Below are 19,581 nucleotides of genomic sequence, written 5' to 3' on the forward strand. Positions count from 1 at the left end.
TATAGTTCTGCTTCCCTTGTGTTCTTTTTGTTACAAAATGTCCTTTTTTCTTTTAACATCACAGATGAGAGATACCTTTGCCACAGTCTCTCCCGCCACCCACAGTGCAACCCCGTTTGGCCTGAAGCCGAGATCAGGTAAGTTTAATCCTCCGCGCTCTTAAGCTTGGAAAGGGCTCCGTGGTTTCTCCTTAGCCTGGTACATGGTCACAGCCTCATCCGCGCCGCCGGTGAGTTTGCCGGCCGGCGGCAGAGCCCGGTGGCGGCAGCAGCGTGGGGAGGCCAGGCTTCGGAGCCTTGTTTGCGGTGACTTCATTGATACGTTTGTGTTACCAGCACCAGATAGCTGAGCTCCTTGTGAGTCAGAGCAAAGAGGAATAAGGGGATGGGGCATATCCGTGGGGAAGAAGTTTTCTACTGAGTCTTTTAACCCAGGGAAGAGAAAATAGCTCGCCCTTTGCCCCCGGAGTTTCTGGGTCAGGAGAGGCCTCTGGGCAGGTGTCCCCTCTGTGAGAACCCCTCTCTGGCTTTCTGAGCCCTGGCAGGGTCAAGGGTCAATGGCAGGGTCAACTTAACCGGGTGACGGATGATTTCAGGGCTCCCAGGACTGGCCAAGAGTCCCTTTTTTTTATTTTACTTATTTTACCAATGTTTAGTTCCTTATTAGTATGTTCTCAAAAGGAACTTATAGCAACGTGCAGAGTAAATATTGATCTTAAGATGGACTACGTATAGAAAAATTTGGTTCTTCTGATTTCTCCATGTACTTAAAGTTCTGGCGCTGCCTGCCTTCTTTTTGGTGCTTCTCTGTTTTCATAGTTTTTGATTCTTAGATGTTTTGCATAGACTCAGTGACTGACGCTTTTCACTAAGGGCTAAAAAGGACTTGGGCATTTTTAAGCAAAATGTAGTAAAAAACTCAGCTATTCTTGGGTTTTCAGTAAAGCTTTTTGGTAACAGTAGAAGTTAGATGTGTGTATTTTGGAAAGGGATACCCATAGAAAAAATAAAAACAAAGACAATTCTTTCATAAAGGAATTTTCCCCCCAGCAGGTTGATGGATAGGTGGGTACCAGTGGCCAGGTGTGACGGCCCCCCTGCTGCAAGACGAAGCTAGTGGGGAAAGTGTTGGGGGTGGCGAGGGCTGCTAGGAGGTATTTATAGGAAGGTGTTCGCTTTATTGTGAAATCAGTTCAGACGGCTGGTGTCCTCGTTTTTGGAACTGAACAGCCAGATCCGGGCCGTGCGCAGGGAGGGCCGGCCGGGCCAAGGGCACGTGTCTTCGGCGCCTTCAGGGAAGGTCCCTCCAGGGAGTCACGGCTGTGCACCGAGGACCTCGCGGGAGGTGGCAGGCTCCCTCCCCATCCCCACAAGCAGCTTTATACAGTTTTAACATACACCGTTTCTAATAGCTCAAATCAAAAGTGTAGAACCACTCTTTTAAAAAGTAATATCCCTTTGAATGCGCTTCTTTGCAATTTAGTTGTAAAATTGTCTCAGTGACTTTTTGTTCCCTGCGTGGGGTCAGCACTCAGCTTATCGACACGGGGCTTGTCCTACAGAAGCAAACGATTTCGGATCGTTTGTAGTGGCGAAAAATGAATGGGGTGTTTATTTTGAATAGCAGAAAACAGTTTCCTCTCCAAGCTTCCAGCGCTTTCCTAACACTGACTCACTAAGGTGGAGATCGGTCGAGTTATTGAACACTGTGTAGAGGTGGGTTGGTATACACGATGCTGATTTATCTCCAGAACATCAGGTAGATTTTGGAACTTTGTAAAACTAGCATTATGCATTGGCAATTTTAGAAATATTATTTAATAATTTTAAAATACTCGTATTACAGTATGTATTTTTCACATTTTCTAGAAAACAATACATACAGTAATCTTAATTGAAGATGACATGATTTAAAAAGATAGAAATCCACTTTGATGGAGTAGCTTTGGAACTTTTCAGAACCAATTAATTTTTATTTCAAAGTTCAGTACATGGGTTCATGTGACTTCTGTGTTATAAACAAAAACAGACTGCTCACATCAGCAAGTTGGAATAAGAATTCAGATTCTTAAGCATATAGTTAACGGTAAAGAAAACATTGTTTGCATTCTTAAGTTTTCCTCCTAAGAAAGACAACTGCACACACCCAACTATTGGTTCCCAGAACCAGGTCCATTTATTTTCTGCCCCTGCCTTATAACTGAGTGATATTTCCCATTTATGGTTCATATACATATTTCCTGAACATGTAAGTACTACATGGAAATTTAGTGCAAAAACCCATGCTACTGTTACCTAAATAACCAGCTCAGATGTGTCTGAAGTCAACTCACATTTATTGCTTGATTAGGTTTGTTGTTAAAGAGAGTCTGCTAGTGCCCAAAGACATTTTTTATACTGACAGATTTTTTTTTAGATTTTATGTATTTATTTTTAGAGAGAGGGGAAGGGAAGGAGAAAGAGGAGAGAAATATCAATGTGTGGTTGCCTCTCAAGTGCCTTCTACTGGGGACCCAGACTGCAACCAGGCATGTGCCCTGACTGGGAATCGAACCGGCGACCCTTGGGTTTGCAGGCCTGACTGAGCTTCACCAGCCAGGGCTATACTGACAGATACTGAAGACAGCTCTGAGAGGGGTGTAGGTCAGGTGCTGGGGAAAGAGTTGGCTACATTCACCTGTTGATGAAGCCTGCCAGTAGGTTTAGAGTCTTCAAAGACAAATTTTACATGGCCTTGGGAAAAATACGACAGTAGACACCAGTTCTGTAATAGTTTTAAATAGTGGATGTAGCGATGCAGATTAAGCTTGGACTCTGTAACCAAATGGTTTGTGTGAATAGTATTTCCTAATGTGGTTATTTAGAAGGACTTTGAAAAAGGTGTCTGGTGGGTCTTTCGCTTTTTATCTGTAATCTGTGGGTACTCCTTTCTGCTACCGCGATGCAGCGTGGGCTTGGGGCACTGCTAAGATTAACAATATTAACTGCATGCAAAGTATATGACTGATGAGTACTAACCCTCAGTTTTTATCATTCTTTTTATTCCACGCGCCATCTCTCACTCCTCTTGTTGTCCATCTGAACTCACACCCCCACCCTGTGAAACCCGCCTCATTTCCATACAACCCCCACGCCGTCTGGGAAACGCCGCCGCCGCCCTTCGGTCTGTCCCGGTCCTGGGGCCGCGCACGCGGACCGGCGCTCCCGCCCTCCCGCCGGCCTAGGCCTCACTCTCCCTATCTCCTTCAACAAACTCACGCAGGCACAGACGTGGGGCCGCTCTAGCTACAGCGTTCCACCTGCAGGGGACAGTGACAATGGTAGGTGGCTCTGTTCCTTTCCTTCAACGTGCTTAGGAATAAGCCGATGAGCGTGCAGGCACGTGCGTTGCTGTGCAGCTGACGATAGAGCTGTGTTTCCCGCGCATGCGCGAGCGAAGAGACAGACGCCGAGCAGCCCCGGGGGAGGGGCGTCCGGGAAAGGGCGCGTGTTCTGCGCCGGCAGGTGTCAGGCTGCCTCTACTTACCCTGAGTGTTCTGAACCGGGGGAGAGCTTGGCAGTCATGTCCTCTCTAGTTTCTCGGCTTGGGTTTTCGTTTTGTTTTGTTTTGTTTTTGGCTTGTTTGCTCGTTCACAAAAATCTGGAGTTTGCGCATTTGGCTTATTTCTGCTTGCTCCTGCAGCTGAACTACATGCTCTGAGAGTTTGGTCTTACCTGTGTTTACCGCGTGGGAGATGCTCTGGGTAATCCAGAGGTGTGCGCTGTGGCTGTGGCCGACCCTGGGGTGGTGTGCTGAAAACAATGTTACCACTGAGAAACTTCTAAAAACGAAATCGCTTGCTTTCCCCTTTTTCCGTGTGGCTTTGCAAATTATCCACAGATCCTGACTTCCGATACCTTCTACCTTTTTGAGTGTCAGCTCATCTGTGGAATAGCCAAGAATGGGAACTTGGCCTGGGAATCCAATGGGCAAATGACAATCGAGGACACCTAGCTGGGATTAATGTTGGTACCTTTTCACGTCATTAACTATTTTAAATAGCGCAGGAGATGAAAATAAAAGAAATGAATTATTCAGAGGTACACACCGCATGTAGTTGAGAGCGTTGTGGTGTACATTAGCGGTATACAGGGAAGAGAAGGGGGACGTGAGCAGTCACCACAAAGCCAACACAGTCGGAAGATCTGTCCCCCCATGGTAGCTTTTTAAAAAAATTTAAGTGTGTTATGTGTAAGACATAGAAAATACATATTTAAAAGATTTGCTGTGATTTCTGGTCAAAATTCAACCACAACCGCGTTCCCACTTTTCTTCTCTGGGAGGCTGTGCCTATATCCCAGCAGGTTAGCTGTAACAGGGATTTTATTGTCTCATATCTTTCTGAATTGTTAACTGAAAAGGAGTAAACAACAGCAATAACGCAGAAGTCCCTCCACATACGATTCTGTTTTAAATTCTGGAAGTGAAAGCTTTCTTGATAAACGGTTCCTTGACTTAAAAATAAAAAAGGAGGGACATTCTTGTTTTTCAGAAAACACATTTTCAGGATGTTCTCAGAGAAACATGTATGGGTCTGATGTTGTTTAAAGGAACTGAAGCCTAGAATGAAAGATTTATGTGTGATTTGGTATTTCCTTGGGAGTGATGTGTGAAACCAAAGGATTTTTTCGGTCGTTTTTGTCGTTTTTTAAGCTGGAGCAGGTCTGGACGCCTTCTCTGTGACAGTAGACCGCCCTGGTACCCTCTCTCCTTGGGATGAGCCACTGAACCCCAGAGGAGAGGCGGCCTGTCCAGCCAGGGTGCTAGGCGGAGACGGAGGGGAGCCCCACCGCCCACCACACCTGCCTGCCGTGTCCAGCTGCTCGCCGAGGACTCTGCCCATTAGGAAGGCAGACCACCTCTTTTTTTTCATTAACAGTCCTAGGAACTCACGGAGAACAGTCTCGGTGGAAATCTTTCTGAAAACACAGTAACTCTGCGATGCTTACTCGGTACTTGTCGTGTGAATGAAAATGTCAGGAACTCACGCGTGGCTACGGTGCTGTGCCACGGTGATTACAAGGGGCCTGCTTTCCACATTCACGTGGCTCGGTCAGCCACGTCAGGTGTCTGGTGGCCGTCACCGATTCCTGCGCACAGTGTGTCTGCCGTATGCCCTGGGCAGCAGATAATTTTCTGTGCAGAAATCTTTTTTACGAAATACTTGTCCAGGTCCCCAGACCTGACCTTTCGATATCTCTGTTTTCTCTGTGACAGACTTTGCCTCTTGATACGAAGGCATTGTCCATGACCTTTTTAGGATTCAGGAAGCTGCCTTCCTCACGCGGGTCTACCCGTAAGGTCGCAAGAAGAAAACGGCCTCCTTCTCACGTTGCTCTCCAGGTTCCGGTTCAGTGGGACCTCCTGTGCGGTGGCCTCTCTCGGCATTTCGAAGCCGAGTGTCACATCGGTTGGGTTTCCTCATATTTCCTCCAGGACTTACTACTGGCAGCCCTCTCAACCTCTGCAAATACAACAATGCCGTCCTGTTTGCAGCTCAGCCCGCAGTTTGTTTAGTTATTATTTTGGGCACAGTCAGCCACTGTCTTGCTTTGCGTTAAAATTCCCCTTTCATTTACATGTCAAGATTTAAGTACCATTTAGACTCTTATGTAAAGCAGTAGCTATCTCTTTCCAGCATTGCACTCCGAAAATATCTCATTTGGAATCCCCCCTCCCTTTTCTCTAGAACAAATTCTCCAAGAAAAAAAAAAGAAAGAAAAGAAAGGAAGAAAAATTAAAAATGACAAACAGGCTAGCAAGGTCCCTGGGAGCTTGAATTCCCACCGTCTCCAAAGCTCTGCCTCCCGAGATAGACAGGGGGGATGTGGAGGTTGCGTCCGCCTGTAGGTCTGTCCACACGTGTCTGTCCACCTCGGAGACCTGGGCGGCTTCCTTCCCTCCCAGCTGTTCGTAACGTGCGAACTTCACTTCCATTCTTTCTCGCACCCTCCTCATCTTTCTCTCTCTCTTGCTCCTTGGCTCCGAAGTTAAACCCCGTCCCATCTTCCTTGGAGTCGTTGGCCCTTTTTCATTGGCAGTGAGTGAGTTGGTGGGCACTGATTCGTACTTATTTTAACTTGATCTTGAATGATCGCTGGAGAATGAGCGAACACACCTATCCGTCTTGGGCCGGGGTACAGACGTCCTCCTGGACATTGTACCGCAATCTTGCACTTACTCCGAAAACAAGGGAACTGGGCGGTGCGAGGCGTTTCGCTGGTGCTCGGCCTTGGGTGCGTGTCAGAGTCCCCTGGGTGCTTTACAGCCGCAGCGGCCGGTGCCCCGCACTCGGCCTGCTGACTCGCTCGGGGTCACCTGGAGTCTGGTTACTTCGTCACTGGTCTTTCTGTGGCGTCCACGTGGGAGAAGGGTCCCGGGTTGAGGAACATGCCTGAGACCGTGGAGGGTCAATGTGAGCGTTTGAGGTCAGACGCTCTATCTCGTTGATTGTGAAGCACCGGAAGGGAATGAAGGGAGGCACTAGTTAGATCTCTCACTCACATTAGCTCGGGTCTACAGCTCAGGGTGTTTTTTTCAAAGCCACCATACGTCTGCCCTTGAATTTGGTTACCTTAAGCAGCACACCCGGTCCAGGTTCTTAGCTTCCATGGAGAAACTGAGAGCTAAGTGTCTAAACCTCATGTGTCCACCACGAAGAAATCTCTTGAGTTAAATTTAGGTAATAAAGGTTAATGATACAGGCTGATGATGATTGCTCTATGAAGAGTACGTTTTGTGTAATAATTATCACCCCAGGCAACTTTTACAGTAGTGTGCTTTCTTTGGCTTAACTAAAAGATCGTCTTACTACCCTTAGAGAAACGGTTTCTTGTTCACATTCTTAAATGCCTATTGAGTGTTACTGCACGCTAGGCATGATGCTTGTTACCATGGATACAACTCCGGAAAACACAGCGATCTCTGCTTTTATGGATCATGCATTTCAGAGTTGAATGTGTTCAGACCTGGAAACTGAAGTTTTAGGAGGTTTTCCACGAGAGGAAAAACTCAGATGACATCACCGGAGTAGGGTAATCCCAGCAGAGAGGGAGTTTTTGAAACACTTGTTTCACTTGCTCAGCCAACACCTGCGCTGTGGGGCGGGGGAGAGGTGCAGGCCGGGAGCAGACTCAGACCCTCACGGCGTCCTGGTGGAGAGAAGCGGACCCGTGCAGTGGGAGAGCAGTGCGTCCCGGGGGAGAGAGAGACACGTTTGGTGCGTTTCTGGAGGCAGCCCACTCCCGGGTCCGGGACGAGGAGGAGGGTGGGGTGGGGGCGGTGGAAAAACCCGTGGGGGTTGTCCTGTGCCTGCCAGGATGAGGCCGACACCCTGCCCAAGCCCAGCCACACTCCCTGCAGGGCCTTGGCTTAGAAACGTGTCTCTCCTGCTGAGTCACTGACACGTAAGAGCAGAGCATCTTCGCGTCCTTTGGATGCTGTTTGACAGACAGTCTTTGAACAGCTCCGCAGAACTCATCTTTTTTCAGCGTTGTAAATCACCTGCCCACCTCCTCGTCCCATCCCACCCCTTAGATGTGTATGTGCACACGCACACTCACTCGTACATACACTCACTCGTGCACACGTTCACTCTGCTCTCTCGCCCCTCTTTTCTCCTCTTATTGACACTCACGCCGCCAGGGTGGCTTTTGATTTGAAAACCAGATACCGACGTTATGGCCCTTCCTACTGTCTTGTAGCCTCCAGTTCAAGTTTGACCCCCCTGAATTAAGTAAGGGGAACTTTTTAATGACACTTAGTGACAGGAGATCGGGGAAAACCAGAAGAATTCTCCCGTGGAGCACTTTCCTGAGTGTTCGTCCCAGGCCCATCACTGCATTTACTACTTAAATGGGACGTGAAGGGGAGAATCTGCAGGTGAATAATCAGAGCCACCCACCCTCACGGCCCCCATTCAGATCGTCGTGTCATAACAAAACCCAGCAGAATAAGCCTGCACTTACGTGCTCTCTAGGTTAATCATTAGCCCGAAGGCTCATCGATTCCACAGTAATGAGTCCATTTCAAGAACTAGTAGCTGTATAGCCATGGCTTCCAGTCACTTTATGTACACTTGAAATGTTCACTTAAAAAACCACAGTTCAAGTGTGTTTTAACACGTGGTGATTAATTAACACGATTAGAGCCAATACCCAGGCATGCGTTTTGTCTTTTTTTAAGATGCAGCAATTTATGATGCGAAGTGACAGCAGGAAATTAAAACCCAGAGGTCCAGGCATTATCTCCGTGCCTCACACAGGGCTGTGACTTGAATTGTGTGTTTTTAAGCAAAAGCTCCCAGTTAATTTAACTTCCTGATCGTTTTTGTATTCAGAATGAATTCTGCCAGTAAAAACATATTGAAAATATTAAACATGCAGTATTAGATAAGATTGCCCCCAGAAAAAAAAAAAGGCAAAGGAAAATAAATCCTCCAAAGAAAACATTAGCTGTGTTTAAATGGTATCGGAGCGCCCCTTGCTGGCTAATTTGAGTACTACTCAGTTCTGTCCATGTTTCTTGACTTTAGGGAAATTTGGTTGACTTCTTTTCTTTGTGGGGTGTGTATTATTTCTAGATTTTGCATTTTACTATATATTCCTTCTGGCCAGTGTGCCTAAATGGGTAAATTTTTTTTGTTGGGTTGCATATGGTGTCCAGGCAAGTTTAATACACTTACAGTTTCTTGTGGATTTCCCACGTGGTCAGATTTTCCTTCATTTCCGTTTGCCCTGTGAGCTGCTCACTTCTGCAGGGCCCTGCAGGGTCGCTCCGCCCTTCTTCCTCTGCGGGTCTCGCCTGTGCTTTCTAAATAACTGGCCTCACTTCCTGTGGGGTTCGGCCTTGCTTCACAGGCCTTGGTGGCAGCCCTTTGGATCCTTTTCCCTGTGACTTTCCTGGGTGGCCGGAGGCAGAGGCCCAGGCCCCAGGCTGACTGCTCCCCAGGGTTCCAGAAGAAACACCACGTGCTTTAGAGCACCCCCCTCCCCCATGAACTCCGAGCCCAGGGCGTCTCAAGCCGAGTCCACGTTCAGTCTCACGTGGAGCGTCGGAGTGCTGATTCAGATGGCCTAGAGCTGGTTTCTAAAGGAAGCAGAGACAGGGACACCAGCGCAGGTCATTTCTCACAGCGGTTTGGCCCGGAGGGACGAACTGGGATTAAAACGGCACAGCTGGGTGAGCACGGAGGAAGTGGTTTTATGGAGCTGTCGCAGGTTTTTTTTTTTTTTTTTGAAGTATATTTGTAAACCATATTTAACCTAAAAATACTGGTAAGTCAAAATAGCTCTTCAAGTGGCCCATAGGAAATGTTTGTCAAAGTAGAAGAAAAGTTCCATAAGCTTCTTATTCTACATGATCTACATGGTGGTGGAGGAGCTTTCTTGCATTGTGTCATGCCAGTGCAGCCTCTGCCTTCTCTTGATTTTTAAAATTGGAGTTCTCTGCAATCCCAAAATTTTCTGAAGGGGTCGCCTCCCCACCTCCACACACACACACACACACACACACACGCAGGAGCCACACACAGCTCTCACCAGCGCTTTGCCCCCTCCTGTGTGGGAAGGAAGCTTTTGGTCTTAACAGGATAACAGGTCTCAAGGGAGGAAGAAATTCCAGTTTAAATCTGCCCCCTGCGCTTTGTGTCATAATAAAAACTGATCAGAAACACTTGTTATAATCACTCTGCTCTGTGTAGGATTTTTTTTTTTTACGTTCTTTACTAGACTTTAAAAGACGTCCCTCTGAGGTCCAGAGCTTCCCCTCCTCCTGCAGCCAGAGGCGCAAGTCCTTTCAGAGGGAGCGCGGCCGTTAGCGGCTATTCTTGGAAGTTGTAATTTTAAGGACCTGAAGCCAAGGACGATCTCCTAAGTGCCTCTCATCTTGCCAAGTTCTCTGGAAGGAGTCTCTGGTCCTCTCCGGAGAGCTGACGTTCTGGCTACGCTGCCAGTGACGTGGCGGAAGGCAGAATTTTCCCACTCCACAGGCAGCCGTGTGTAACCCTGTGGATCAACAGTTCTTACCCTAAGCTTTCGAAAACTTGCAGCCAACAGACATTAACCTGTGCCTGTGTTACGTAGGTAAAGCCGTTCCAGAGACTTCTCACTGGAAGCAGATTGTCTGAGTTTAATGAATAGACCGTGAAACCTCGGGCATAGATGAGAAGTTAGAATGAATGCATTGCAGAAAGGGGAGAGGAGGGACCCCACCCCAAGAGGTGGCCTGGGATGGTTGCAAGGATGATGCGAACTCTTCCTGGATTCAGTTTATTGTCACCAAAAACACAGCTTGTGTTAGTCCGCACAACCCAGCATAATTATAACATGCAGGCTTCTTTGGAACGTTTGAGTCACGCTTTCATGCGAGGTCACACTTCCCCGTGTTTCGGTGCGGGGTCCGTGGGTGATTTGGGATGAAGGAAGGAACCCTTGGCTTCATCTGAATCTGAATAGTGTTACAGCAGCCTCAACCGGGCACTCCGTAAAGGCCTTTCCCCCTTTCTGTTGCAGTGTTTATGAGACCTCAGAGGAATTTGGAGTCTATAGACCCACAGTTTACAATTCGGAGGAAGATGGAGCAAATGCGAGAAGAAAAGGAGCTGGTGGAACAACTCCGTGAGGTACCCAGCAAATGTTACATCCCTGAATGGAATGTCCAGGACCGAAGCAGCATTCTGTGGGGTTGGCTCTGAACGGCGCGGTGGTTGGGGGCGCATCAGCCCCCCCGCCCCCGCCCCCCCAACCCCCCCCCCGCCTCGCTGCACTCTTCCCTCACCCACAGCAGTCCAAAATCTGAGTGCAACTTTTGACTCTCCAAAACATGTAGCTACTTAAAGAAGCATTGCGGATAACATCAACAGTTGATTAACATGCATTTAATCTGTTAGGTGTGTTATGTGCTGTGTTCTCACTACAAAGTAAACTAAAGAAAATACACTTACAGAACTGTATGTATTTACCAGGAAAAAAAAACCCCATGTACAAGGGGGTCCGTGCCATTCAAAGCTGTGCTGGCCAAGGGTCCACTCGATTTTTACTAACTAGGCTTTGAGGCACGGCAGCCACACTGGGTTTCCAATCCAGCCAGGTCGCCTCCTCACTGTTTGATAATGGACAGGTCACTGCACATTCCTGAGTATAAGTTTTTTAAAGTATTTAAAAAAAAACCCAGTTCCAATCTCCCTCAGTGTGGTTTTGTAATACATGAGGTAATATAAGTAGAACTACCTAATGCATATATGTGTGTGTGTGTGTATATATGTATAAAGCTAGCATTATTTCAATTCAGGCACACTTATAATAACGCACCATTATTCATTTACTTAATAACAGTGTTCCATTCATTTAAAGATGTTTATAGTTACGCCAGACTGGCGGGAACTTTTTAATCAGTCACTTACCCAACTATTTGAGTTCCCACCAAGAATGAAGTCTCTTGCTGGATGACACTGAGGATTTTAAGCTCTATCATGACAGGGACTGTGGCTGTTGTTTGACCACTTTTTTGCCTAGAAACACAGGGAGGGGAAAGAACAGTTTGTCCTCATTTTTAAACCTGCCTCTCCTGCCTTGGGTCAGGCAGGGAATTTTACCCTTTAACAGTGCAAAACTGCCAGTATTTTGTACGGACCGGATGCCGGCTGCTCTCGTGGTGTTGGAGTAGCACCATGGTGTTGGAGCTGTGTGCCAAATTCTCCTTTCATCATTTTCCCGAAATTACAAAAGAAAAACTCTGACCTCTTGGCCTCTAATTTGAATACACAATTAATTTATAAGGTGTAAGGGCACATTGAGTCATGTACTTGTTCACAGTTGTGGATTTTATTAATTCTTCAGGGAAAAACGCTACATTCTTTTAGAAATCCTTGGGTGGCTACCTTTTTCCTTTTTAAAAATACGTTTCTAATTGAAAATAAACCAGGCAATAATCCTGATTGGAGGAAAAGAGAAGATAGAGGAGTGCAGTAGGAAGATGAATCATTTTTTATCCCGCCGCCCAGAGACAGCCACTGCCAACGTTTTGGCTCCCGCCAGCCCCATGTCAGCTGCTTTCGAATTGCCAGCCTCTCCTACGCAGTCACGCGCGGCTGCGCGGTGGGGACGCGTTCTGGGACTGGAGCCGCCAGGCGATTCCGCTGTTGCGTGCGCCTGTGACAAAGGCGGTTCCACTGTTGTGTGCGCACGTGACGGAGGCCGGGCCTCTGCTGCGTGCGCACGTGACGGAGGCGGTTCCACTGTTGCGTGCGCACGTGATGGAGGCGGTTCCATTGTTGCTACTGCACGTGATGGAGGCGGTTCCATGGTTGCGTGCACACGTCTCGCAGCGCGCTCACACAAGCCTAGCTGGTACAGCCCTCTGCACCCCGGGCAGGACGGTGTGCGGGGCCCCTTGTCGAAAACAGCACCCTTCTGACCCCCCACAGAGCATCGAGATGAGACTCAAGGTCAGCCTGCACGAGGACCTGGGGGCCGCGCTCCTGGACGGCGTCGTCCTCTGCCACCTGGTCAATCACATCCGCCCGCGATCCGTCGCCAGCATCCACGTGCCCTCCCCAGCGGTGGTAAGTGACACCACGTAAACTAATGCTCCCGTGAAACCGACTCTTTGGGGACGGGGTTGCTGGCTGAAATGGCCAGTGGGCTCCCCAAGATCTCCTCTGCTGGGTGGGCCCCCAAACACTAGGAGAGCAGAAAGGAAAGGGCCTGAAGGAAGAAACGTTTTCACTGTCAAAAGGGACGCTATTTAAATATGCAAATAACAGAAAGGAATTTATTTCAAACACAAGGCAAATCCTATCTAGGAGATCCCTGGTTGGGTTAACTTTAAAACTTCGGGGGCACGAAGACTCATTTCTCACAAAGGGTTATTCACACGGTGAGAAGGCTGTGGGAAAGCTTATTTGTTTTTTGGTTGGCAGCTTCTCTTCCAAACGGGGTCTCTTTCCTTGGTTAGTTATTGGGGGTGTCATTGGAAAGCTCCGAAAAGGTGCGGGTTCCGTGTAAAAGGGCATTAGTAACCCGTCAGGCCGGAGGTTGATCAGCCAGTCGTGCAGCCAGCGACTCCTGGGCCATTCACGGGCTCAGAGGTGCACTGCTGGCCCAGGCGGCATGGGGAGTGTGAGGGGGAGTGGGACCCCTTGCTGTCCTACACACCCTGCCCCCTCTGTAGGGGACGTAGAGCTGGCCTGTGGCCCCGCCCCCTGTACGTCACCATCCGGAGGAGGGCTACGAAGTCGCTTGTATATGGTCCCGCGGCTGCGGGTGGGGGAGTCAGGGGTGAACTTGTCTTTGACGCCTATGCAGCGTTCAGACAAACAAAGAAAAGACAAGAATTTTTAGTCTAGTGTGTGTCTTCGGGAGTTACTTAACCACTCTTCACCTCGATCTGCTTCTCCTTACCCTGGTTCTGTTCTTGTGAGGATGAGATAAGGCAACCCAGAGGATGGGCGCAGGAAGGCAACTATTCTTACCAGCGGTGCTTACGGAGCGGAGTTTCACGGTTCAGAGCCCGCGATCTCAAGGCACCCCGCTCCTGATTGGATGGGATGGGAAATGCGAGGGGCCGGCCTGGTGGCCTGCCCGCTCCTTCCCCGCCTCCAGGGCGCCCCCACCTGGCGGTGTTGGTCCTAATTTCTTTTTTTCTCCCCTGATCTGATGATCCCATTTCAGCGGCCAGTTTCCCTTTTATACTAAGGAACACGTTTTTCCTTTGGAAAGTTTGACCGCGTTTTGCTTCAGGAAACCTAAAGGGAGGAAGAGCAGCTTGTCTTCTCTTTCCCGTCCAGCTCTAGCTGCCTCCCTCAGGTCCGGCCAGGAATTTGTCCTCTAACCCTGTGCAGCTCCCTGGCGTGTTTTACAGATGGGATGCATACTGCCGTAATGACGCCTGAGCTGCGTGCCGAAATCTCGTGCGACAGTTTTCCCCAAATTATAAGGAAGAAACTATGAGTCCCCAACTTCCAATTTAAATGCACGGTTATTTTATAAGGTGTAAGAGGATGCTATGAATCATGTATCTGTATACATGTGTGTATTTTAATTATTCTTCAGGAAAAATGCTACGTTGTGTTTGAAGTCCTCTGGTTTTCACCCTTTTTCTTCAAGTAAATTTTTATATGAAAATATAATGAGAAATAATGCCTTATTGGGCAGAAAACAGAAAATACAGAAATCAGAAAGGAAAAAAAAAATCATTCCTTATCCCACTGCCCGAAGACAATCACTGTTCGTTAACACTTCAGCTACCGCACCATTAGCATTCTGCCTGTGTTTAAGTTGGCTTTCAATTGTGAGCGTCTGGTATCTATTAATTAGTAGTTTGTAAAATGTGTTATTAAAACCTAAGTATTTCCCCATGTCACTAAAATTCTTCCGAGATACCCGTATTTAGTGTAGCATAATGCAGTCACACATTTTAGAGTGTAACATATTGTAGAAATGCAGGCTGTCGCTAAACATCCACTTGCGGAAAATTCTTCGGCAAGCACCCGGGAGCCTCTTTGACTAGCCCAGGCCCCTGGTGGCCTGGTGGGCTGTCCCCTCTGCTCCCTGGTCTCCTTAGCACTTGGGTTCTTTTCTTTCCCCTCCTAGTAACAGCCTCCAACCCCCAGCCCCACTGCCAGATATGACCGATGCCACACTGTACTTGACTTTTCTTGGACTTGTTAACATCTCAAGCTGGACCCGAACTGAGCGACCATGAGCTTGGTGTCTCTCGGTGTCACAGGTGCGTCTCAGCACCAGGCGAAGACCCTGAGGCGTGGTGACCGCTTGAGAAGAGCGGACGGGGGCACCTTTGTACCCGGGCAACTGCCAGCGTTAACCTTGCTCATCTTTCATTCACGAGACCGGTGGCGTCCATTTTCCATGCCAAGCTGAGGGACGCAGTGCGCAGTAGAGTTGTTGTCACTGTCAGTGTGCTAAGAGTCCCTTAAAGTGGGCTTCCTCGGTCGTGGACAGTTTGGTGACTAACCACGGGCCTCTCCCGGTTGGTGTGACGCGTGTGATCGCTGATTCTTTGAACTCCTGTGTTTGCAGCAAGCACTCCTGTCACGGGAAGTAGGCAGGGACCTTAGTGTGGGCCCTCCCTCGCCTTCCAAGGGTGGGAAGTGGCCTTCATGGAGCAGGACACACACTTGCACCGACTCTGCTGGGCTGACCTCAGTATTTGGAGTGGTGTTGAGCATCTTCGGGGTTCTATGGAGCGGACACAAACGTATGCATACAATGTCGGGAAAAATGTAACCCAGAACAATACTAATTTTTATCTCTAGGTGGATATTTCTGGATAGGTAAGTTTTTACGTGCTTGTATATTTTTTCTTCAGTAAAACGTGTATTTCTTGCACCATTTAGAAAGTGTAAATTTTAATGTATTATTAAAATTATGATTTTAGTAATTCATTATTTCTGCATATTTGCATTACAGCCAAAGCTCAGCATGGCCAAATGCAGAAGAAATGTGGAAAACTTTTTGGAAGCGTGCCGAAAATTAGGAGTGCCAGAGGTAACATCAGACTTCTTCAAATAACCATGTTTCAGTAAAGATTTTATTTGCCATGTGTCTGTACCCACTGAATAGATGTACAACTTTGTACATCCTTTTTCACCTCAGTCTTTCTAAAGGAATAATATTAAATAAGTCGTATAAAATTTTAGTTTAAATTGCTCTATTGCAATGAAATTAAAAAAAGTGTCTTAAAGCAGTATGGTCAGTTCTAAGGAAAAGGGGAATATAATTTCTTTAAGGTTTTGGAATAAGTGTGTAATTCCAGACTTGACAAAAGAAAACATTTACTGAGCTGCATTTTCTCCTCCAAGAGCTGAGGGTGCCCCGGCCTCAGGGAGCCCGCAGCCAGGCCCTGCAGAGTAGAATCTCAGAGCTGATGGTTTTCTTATTAAAGCTCTTGCGCAAGGCACAGCTGTAGTTGACACCTGATTTGTTGGTTTTCATTTCCTGTAGTTGCATATTGGGTACAAGGATCAAACTAATCAGCATTAAAAACATGAATGGTATTATTATTAATCATTGCCGTTAATAATAATAATGTGTGTGTGTTGCTTTGTGGTTTGTTAACTGCTTGCGTGTACATTTCCACCTTCAGACTGCTGTAGCCTGGTGGGCAAGGCCCCCATAGCCCACCCTAGTCTGGTCCGCCACCCCCACTTCCATGTAAGCAAAGCCCCAGCCTTTGCTGTTAGTAACAATAAGGTGGTTTCTCAGGGAGACAGAAGCCAGTCCCCTCCGATTTGGGGGTACGTTGAGAAGTTTTTAATCATTGTGATAAACAAATTTTATTCCTGGTCATTTCTTCTATCTTTTCTAATGTTCCAGGGATAAGGTAACTACAGACTCTCATGAGATACTGTTTTTGGGTGTGGGAAGAAGTTACATTTTACTCCGTGGTAGGAGTGAGTTACCACCATTGAGAAAGGCTTGTCTGCCTGCCTCCCCACCTCCCTACTTCCCTCCTGCCTCTCCTTCCCTGCTTCCTCCCTCCTCTTCCTCATCCCCCTCGTTTTCAGTTTGGTGGTGGGTTAGTAATGGGCTTCTTATCTTACTTGACGAAAATAATCATTAAAACATTAAATCATTAATCAGAGGTGTTATAGCAATAAAAAGAAGCTTACAAGTTATTTCCTAAAAAGAATATAGTCATTACATATGGACTAAATGTCTCTGTGACCAATTCAGATGTCTTTCAACAATGCTAATCTGTGTGTCTGTGTAGTATATGCATATTTTAACGTCGCATATACATTTCTGGCTTCAGATACTTGTGACACTCCTATACACATAGCTTTTAAAATAATTTCCTTCTGTCACAGGCTAATAAGATTTCCCATATATGAATTCACACTGTGGTGCCAAGTCAGATGGCGAATCATTCACGTCTGTGCTGGAGAGCACCGTGAGTTACGACCGAGCCCCTGGTGACATTTTTAAATTCATTGACTTTTTTTTGGCTGTGGTTATATACACTGAAATGGAAATGCACTTCATCATGTATTGTGGGTAAAGACTGGTAATTTTGATTTCCTTTTAAGGTAGGGAAATGGAAATTACAAAAATGCAGAGAAAAATTTATTGTAATTTTTGAAAGATGCCTCTAGCACTAATGGGCATCCCATAATTCCTGAGAAGAATTACAAGGAGTAAATGGCTTTGTGCCAGTATCCCACTGAGGCTGTTTTTGAAATTGCTTTTAAGATTCGAGGTGATTTTTCAGTTTTCTTTGTGTATATGTGTGTGTATGTGTGTCCATGTACTTACATAGTATTCCTGATGCGTAGTCCCAGTGCATTTACTGGTGACCAGAGTCACGTTAAACTCACTGCTACCAGAAAAAAGCTCTGTTGGTTAGTTTTAGTTAGCAGCGGAACTTCTTTAACAAGATACGTTAAAAGAAGGAAGGAATATTCTAGCGGAAAACTAGAAATTGCTGATTGGGCGGCAATGGGCAAATCTTCCTGCTTTCCTGTCTCCCAGAGTGGAGGAGGAGGAAGTCACTGGAAATAAGGACATGTTCTCACTAGGAGTGTGATACGGAGCTGGGGGAGGGGGAATGACGCCCTCCCTCTCAGGTAGTTGCATTTCTTCCTCTGGGTAAGAGGGTTGGCGTTCTGAGTGTATACATGTGGCACGCTGCAATCGGTCATTTACACCTAAAATACAGTCGTGGCATCAGTCTAGCCGAAGAGATTCTCCACCTGCAGGCATGTAAAAAGACTGATGCCAATGGAACAGAACTGAGAGCCCAGAAATAAACCCACATGTGTACGGGCAAATGATTTTCGCCAAAGGAGTGAAAACCACACCACGGGGAAAAAAGCCTCTTCCATAGATGGTGCTGGGAAAACCGGAGAGCCGCGTGCAAAGGAATGAAGCTACACTACTGTTTGTCTCCATGTGCAAAAACTAACTTGAAATAGATCGAAGACTTAAGTAGAAGACCTGAAACAATAAATTACATAGAAGAAAACATAGGCACTAAACGTATGGACCTTGGTCTCAGAGAGGATTTTATGAATTTGACCTCAAAAGCAAGGGAAGTAAAGGCAAAAATAAATGAATGGGACTAGATCCATCTAAAAAGCTTCTGCACAGGAAAAAAAAGCCAACAAAACAAAAGCAACCAACCAAAGGGAAGAAGATACTTGCAAACAACAGCTCTGACAAGGGGTTAATATAAAAAATATACATAAAGAACACATACAACTCAACACCAAATGAACGATCCAATTAAGAAAATGGGCAGAGAACCTGAGCAGACAATTCTCCAAAGAAGACATACAATCGGCCAGCAGATACGTGAAAATGAGGGAAATGCACATCAGAACTGCACGGAGACACCACCTCGTGGCTGTCATCAACAAGACAATGGATGGCAGGTGTGGGAGAGGTTGTGGGGGTGGGGGAAAGGGAGCCGCCTCCTCTGCGGTGGGAATGCAGACCAGTGCAGCCACTGTGGGAAACAGGGCGGAGGTGCCTCAAACAGTTAAGAACAAAGTTACCCTACGACCCAGCAACCCCTCTCCTGGGCATCTACCCGAAACACTTGAAAACGTGTATTTGCAAAAAGACACATGCACCCCCGTGTTTATTGCGGCTTTGTTCACGGAGGCCGAGACATGGAGGCGACCCCAGTGTCCCCTGTCAGAGGGCTGGACAGAGGAGACATGGTGCTCATGCACAGTCAACGCTGCTCAGCCGCTAGAGAAGGTGAAATGCTGCCGTTGGTGACAGCGTGGGTGGACCTTGAGCATGTCTTGCTGAGCGAAGTAAGTCAGAGAAAGCTAAGAAGCATACGATTTCACTCATGTGAGATAGGAAACTGAAAGCAAAAAAGGAACAAACAAGAAAGACAACCCGCAGACACACAGAACCATGTGGTGGTGACCGGGGGTGGGGTGTGGGGTGAAGGGTAAGTGCGGTCAGATGTCTGGTGGTGGGGCAAGGTCTGACTTCGGGTGGTGGGCACACCGTGTACTCTACAGATAAGGCATCAGAGAACCATTCACTGGAAACGCATGTGATTTTATTAACCAATGTCACCCCAGTAACTTTAATCTAAAAACAAAATTTAAAAACTCATCTAAAAGCAGAGGACCCATAACATTACACTTTCTTATTAGCATTAGACTTAATATCTGGGTAACGAAATAATGCATTGACTTCCCAGCGACAGGCAGTTAATTCCTAATTTGCAAGCTTTTCCTGCTTTCCTCTCTGTTCATAACTTACACCCGTAATTCGCAGAGACCTTGAGTTCTGTCTTTTTTAACTAAATGTCTAATGGACAGTAACACATCATCCTGTAGAGATTGAAAAGTCACAGCTGTGCTCAGAGCCGAACGTGGTTGCCCCTGGTGACAGCGGGGCAGCTTGCGACCATAAGCCCCCGGCAGGGTCGGCAGCGCGTACAGTTGTTCACGGGGTGGGGGGGGCGGAGTGTGTTTGCGGAGCAGATTCAGTGAAGTTGTCCCATGTAAAGTAACGCAGTGGGCTGTTCTGTTGTTGCAGCTCATTGCGTTTTCTTTAG

At 47.2% G+C, this 19,581-nt stretch overlaps 1 protein-coding gene across 2 annotated transcripts in view; it reads left to right on the plus strand.

The window, feature by feature from the left end:
* LRCH1 (leucine rich repeats and calponin homology domain containing 1) overlaps positions 1-19,581 on the plus strand; it is a 149,003-nt gene that overhangs the window by 118,709 nt on the left and 10,713 nt on the right. The window contains exons 15-19 of one of the 2 annotated variants that reach the window (XM_045838953.1): positions 65-137; positions 3,224-3,319; positions 10,551-10,660; positions 12,464-12,601; positions 15,468-15,545. In XM_045838953.1, the coding sequence (XP_045694909.1) occupies positions 65-137; positions 3,224-3,319; positions 10,551-10,660; positions 12,464-12,601; positions 15,468-15,545 (495 nt within the window). The remainder of the gene's footprint in view (positions 1-64; positions 138-3,223; positions 3,320-10,550; positions 10,661-12,463; positions 12,602-15,467; positions 15,546-19,581) is intronic. The other variant, XM_045838954.1, reaches the window with a different exon arrangement.

Source organism: Phyllostomus hastatus, unplaced genomic scaffold (assembly GCF_019186645.2).
Source record: "Phyllostomus hastatus isolate PE091 unplaced genomic scaffold, TTU_PhHast_1.1 phas_contig_29, whole genome shotgun sequence".
In the NCBI taxonomy this organism is placed as follows: Eukaryota; Metazoa; Chordata; class Mammalia; order Chiroptera; family Phyllostomidae; genus Phyllostomus; species Phyllostomus hastatus.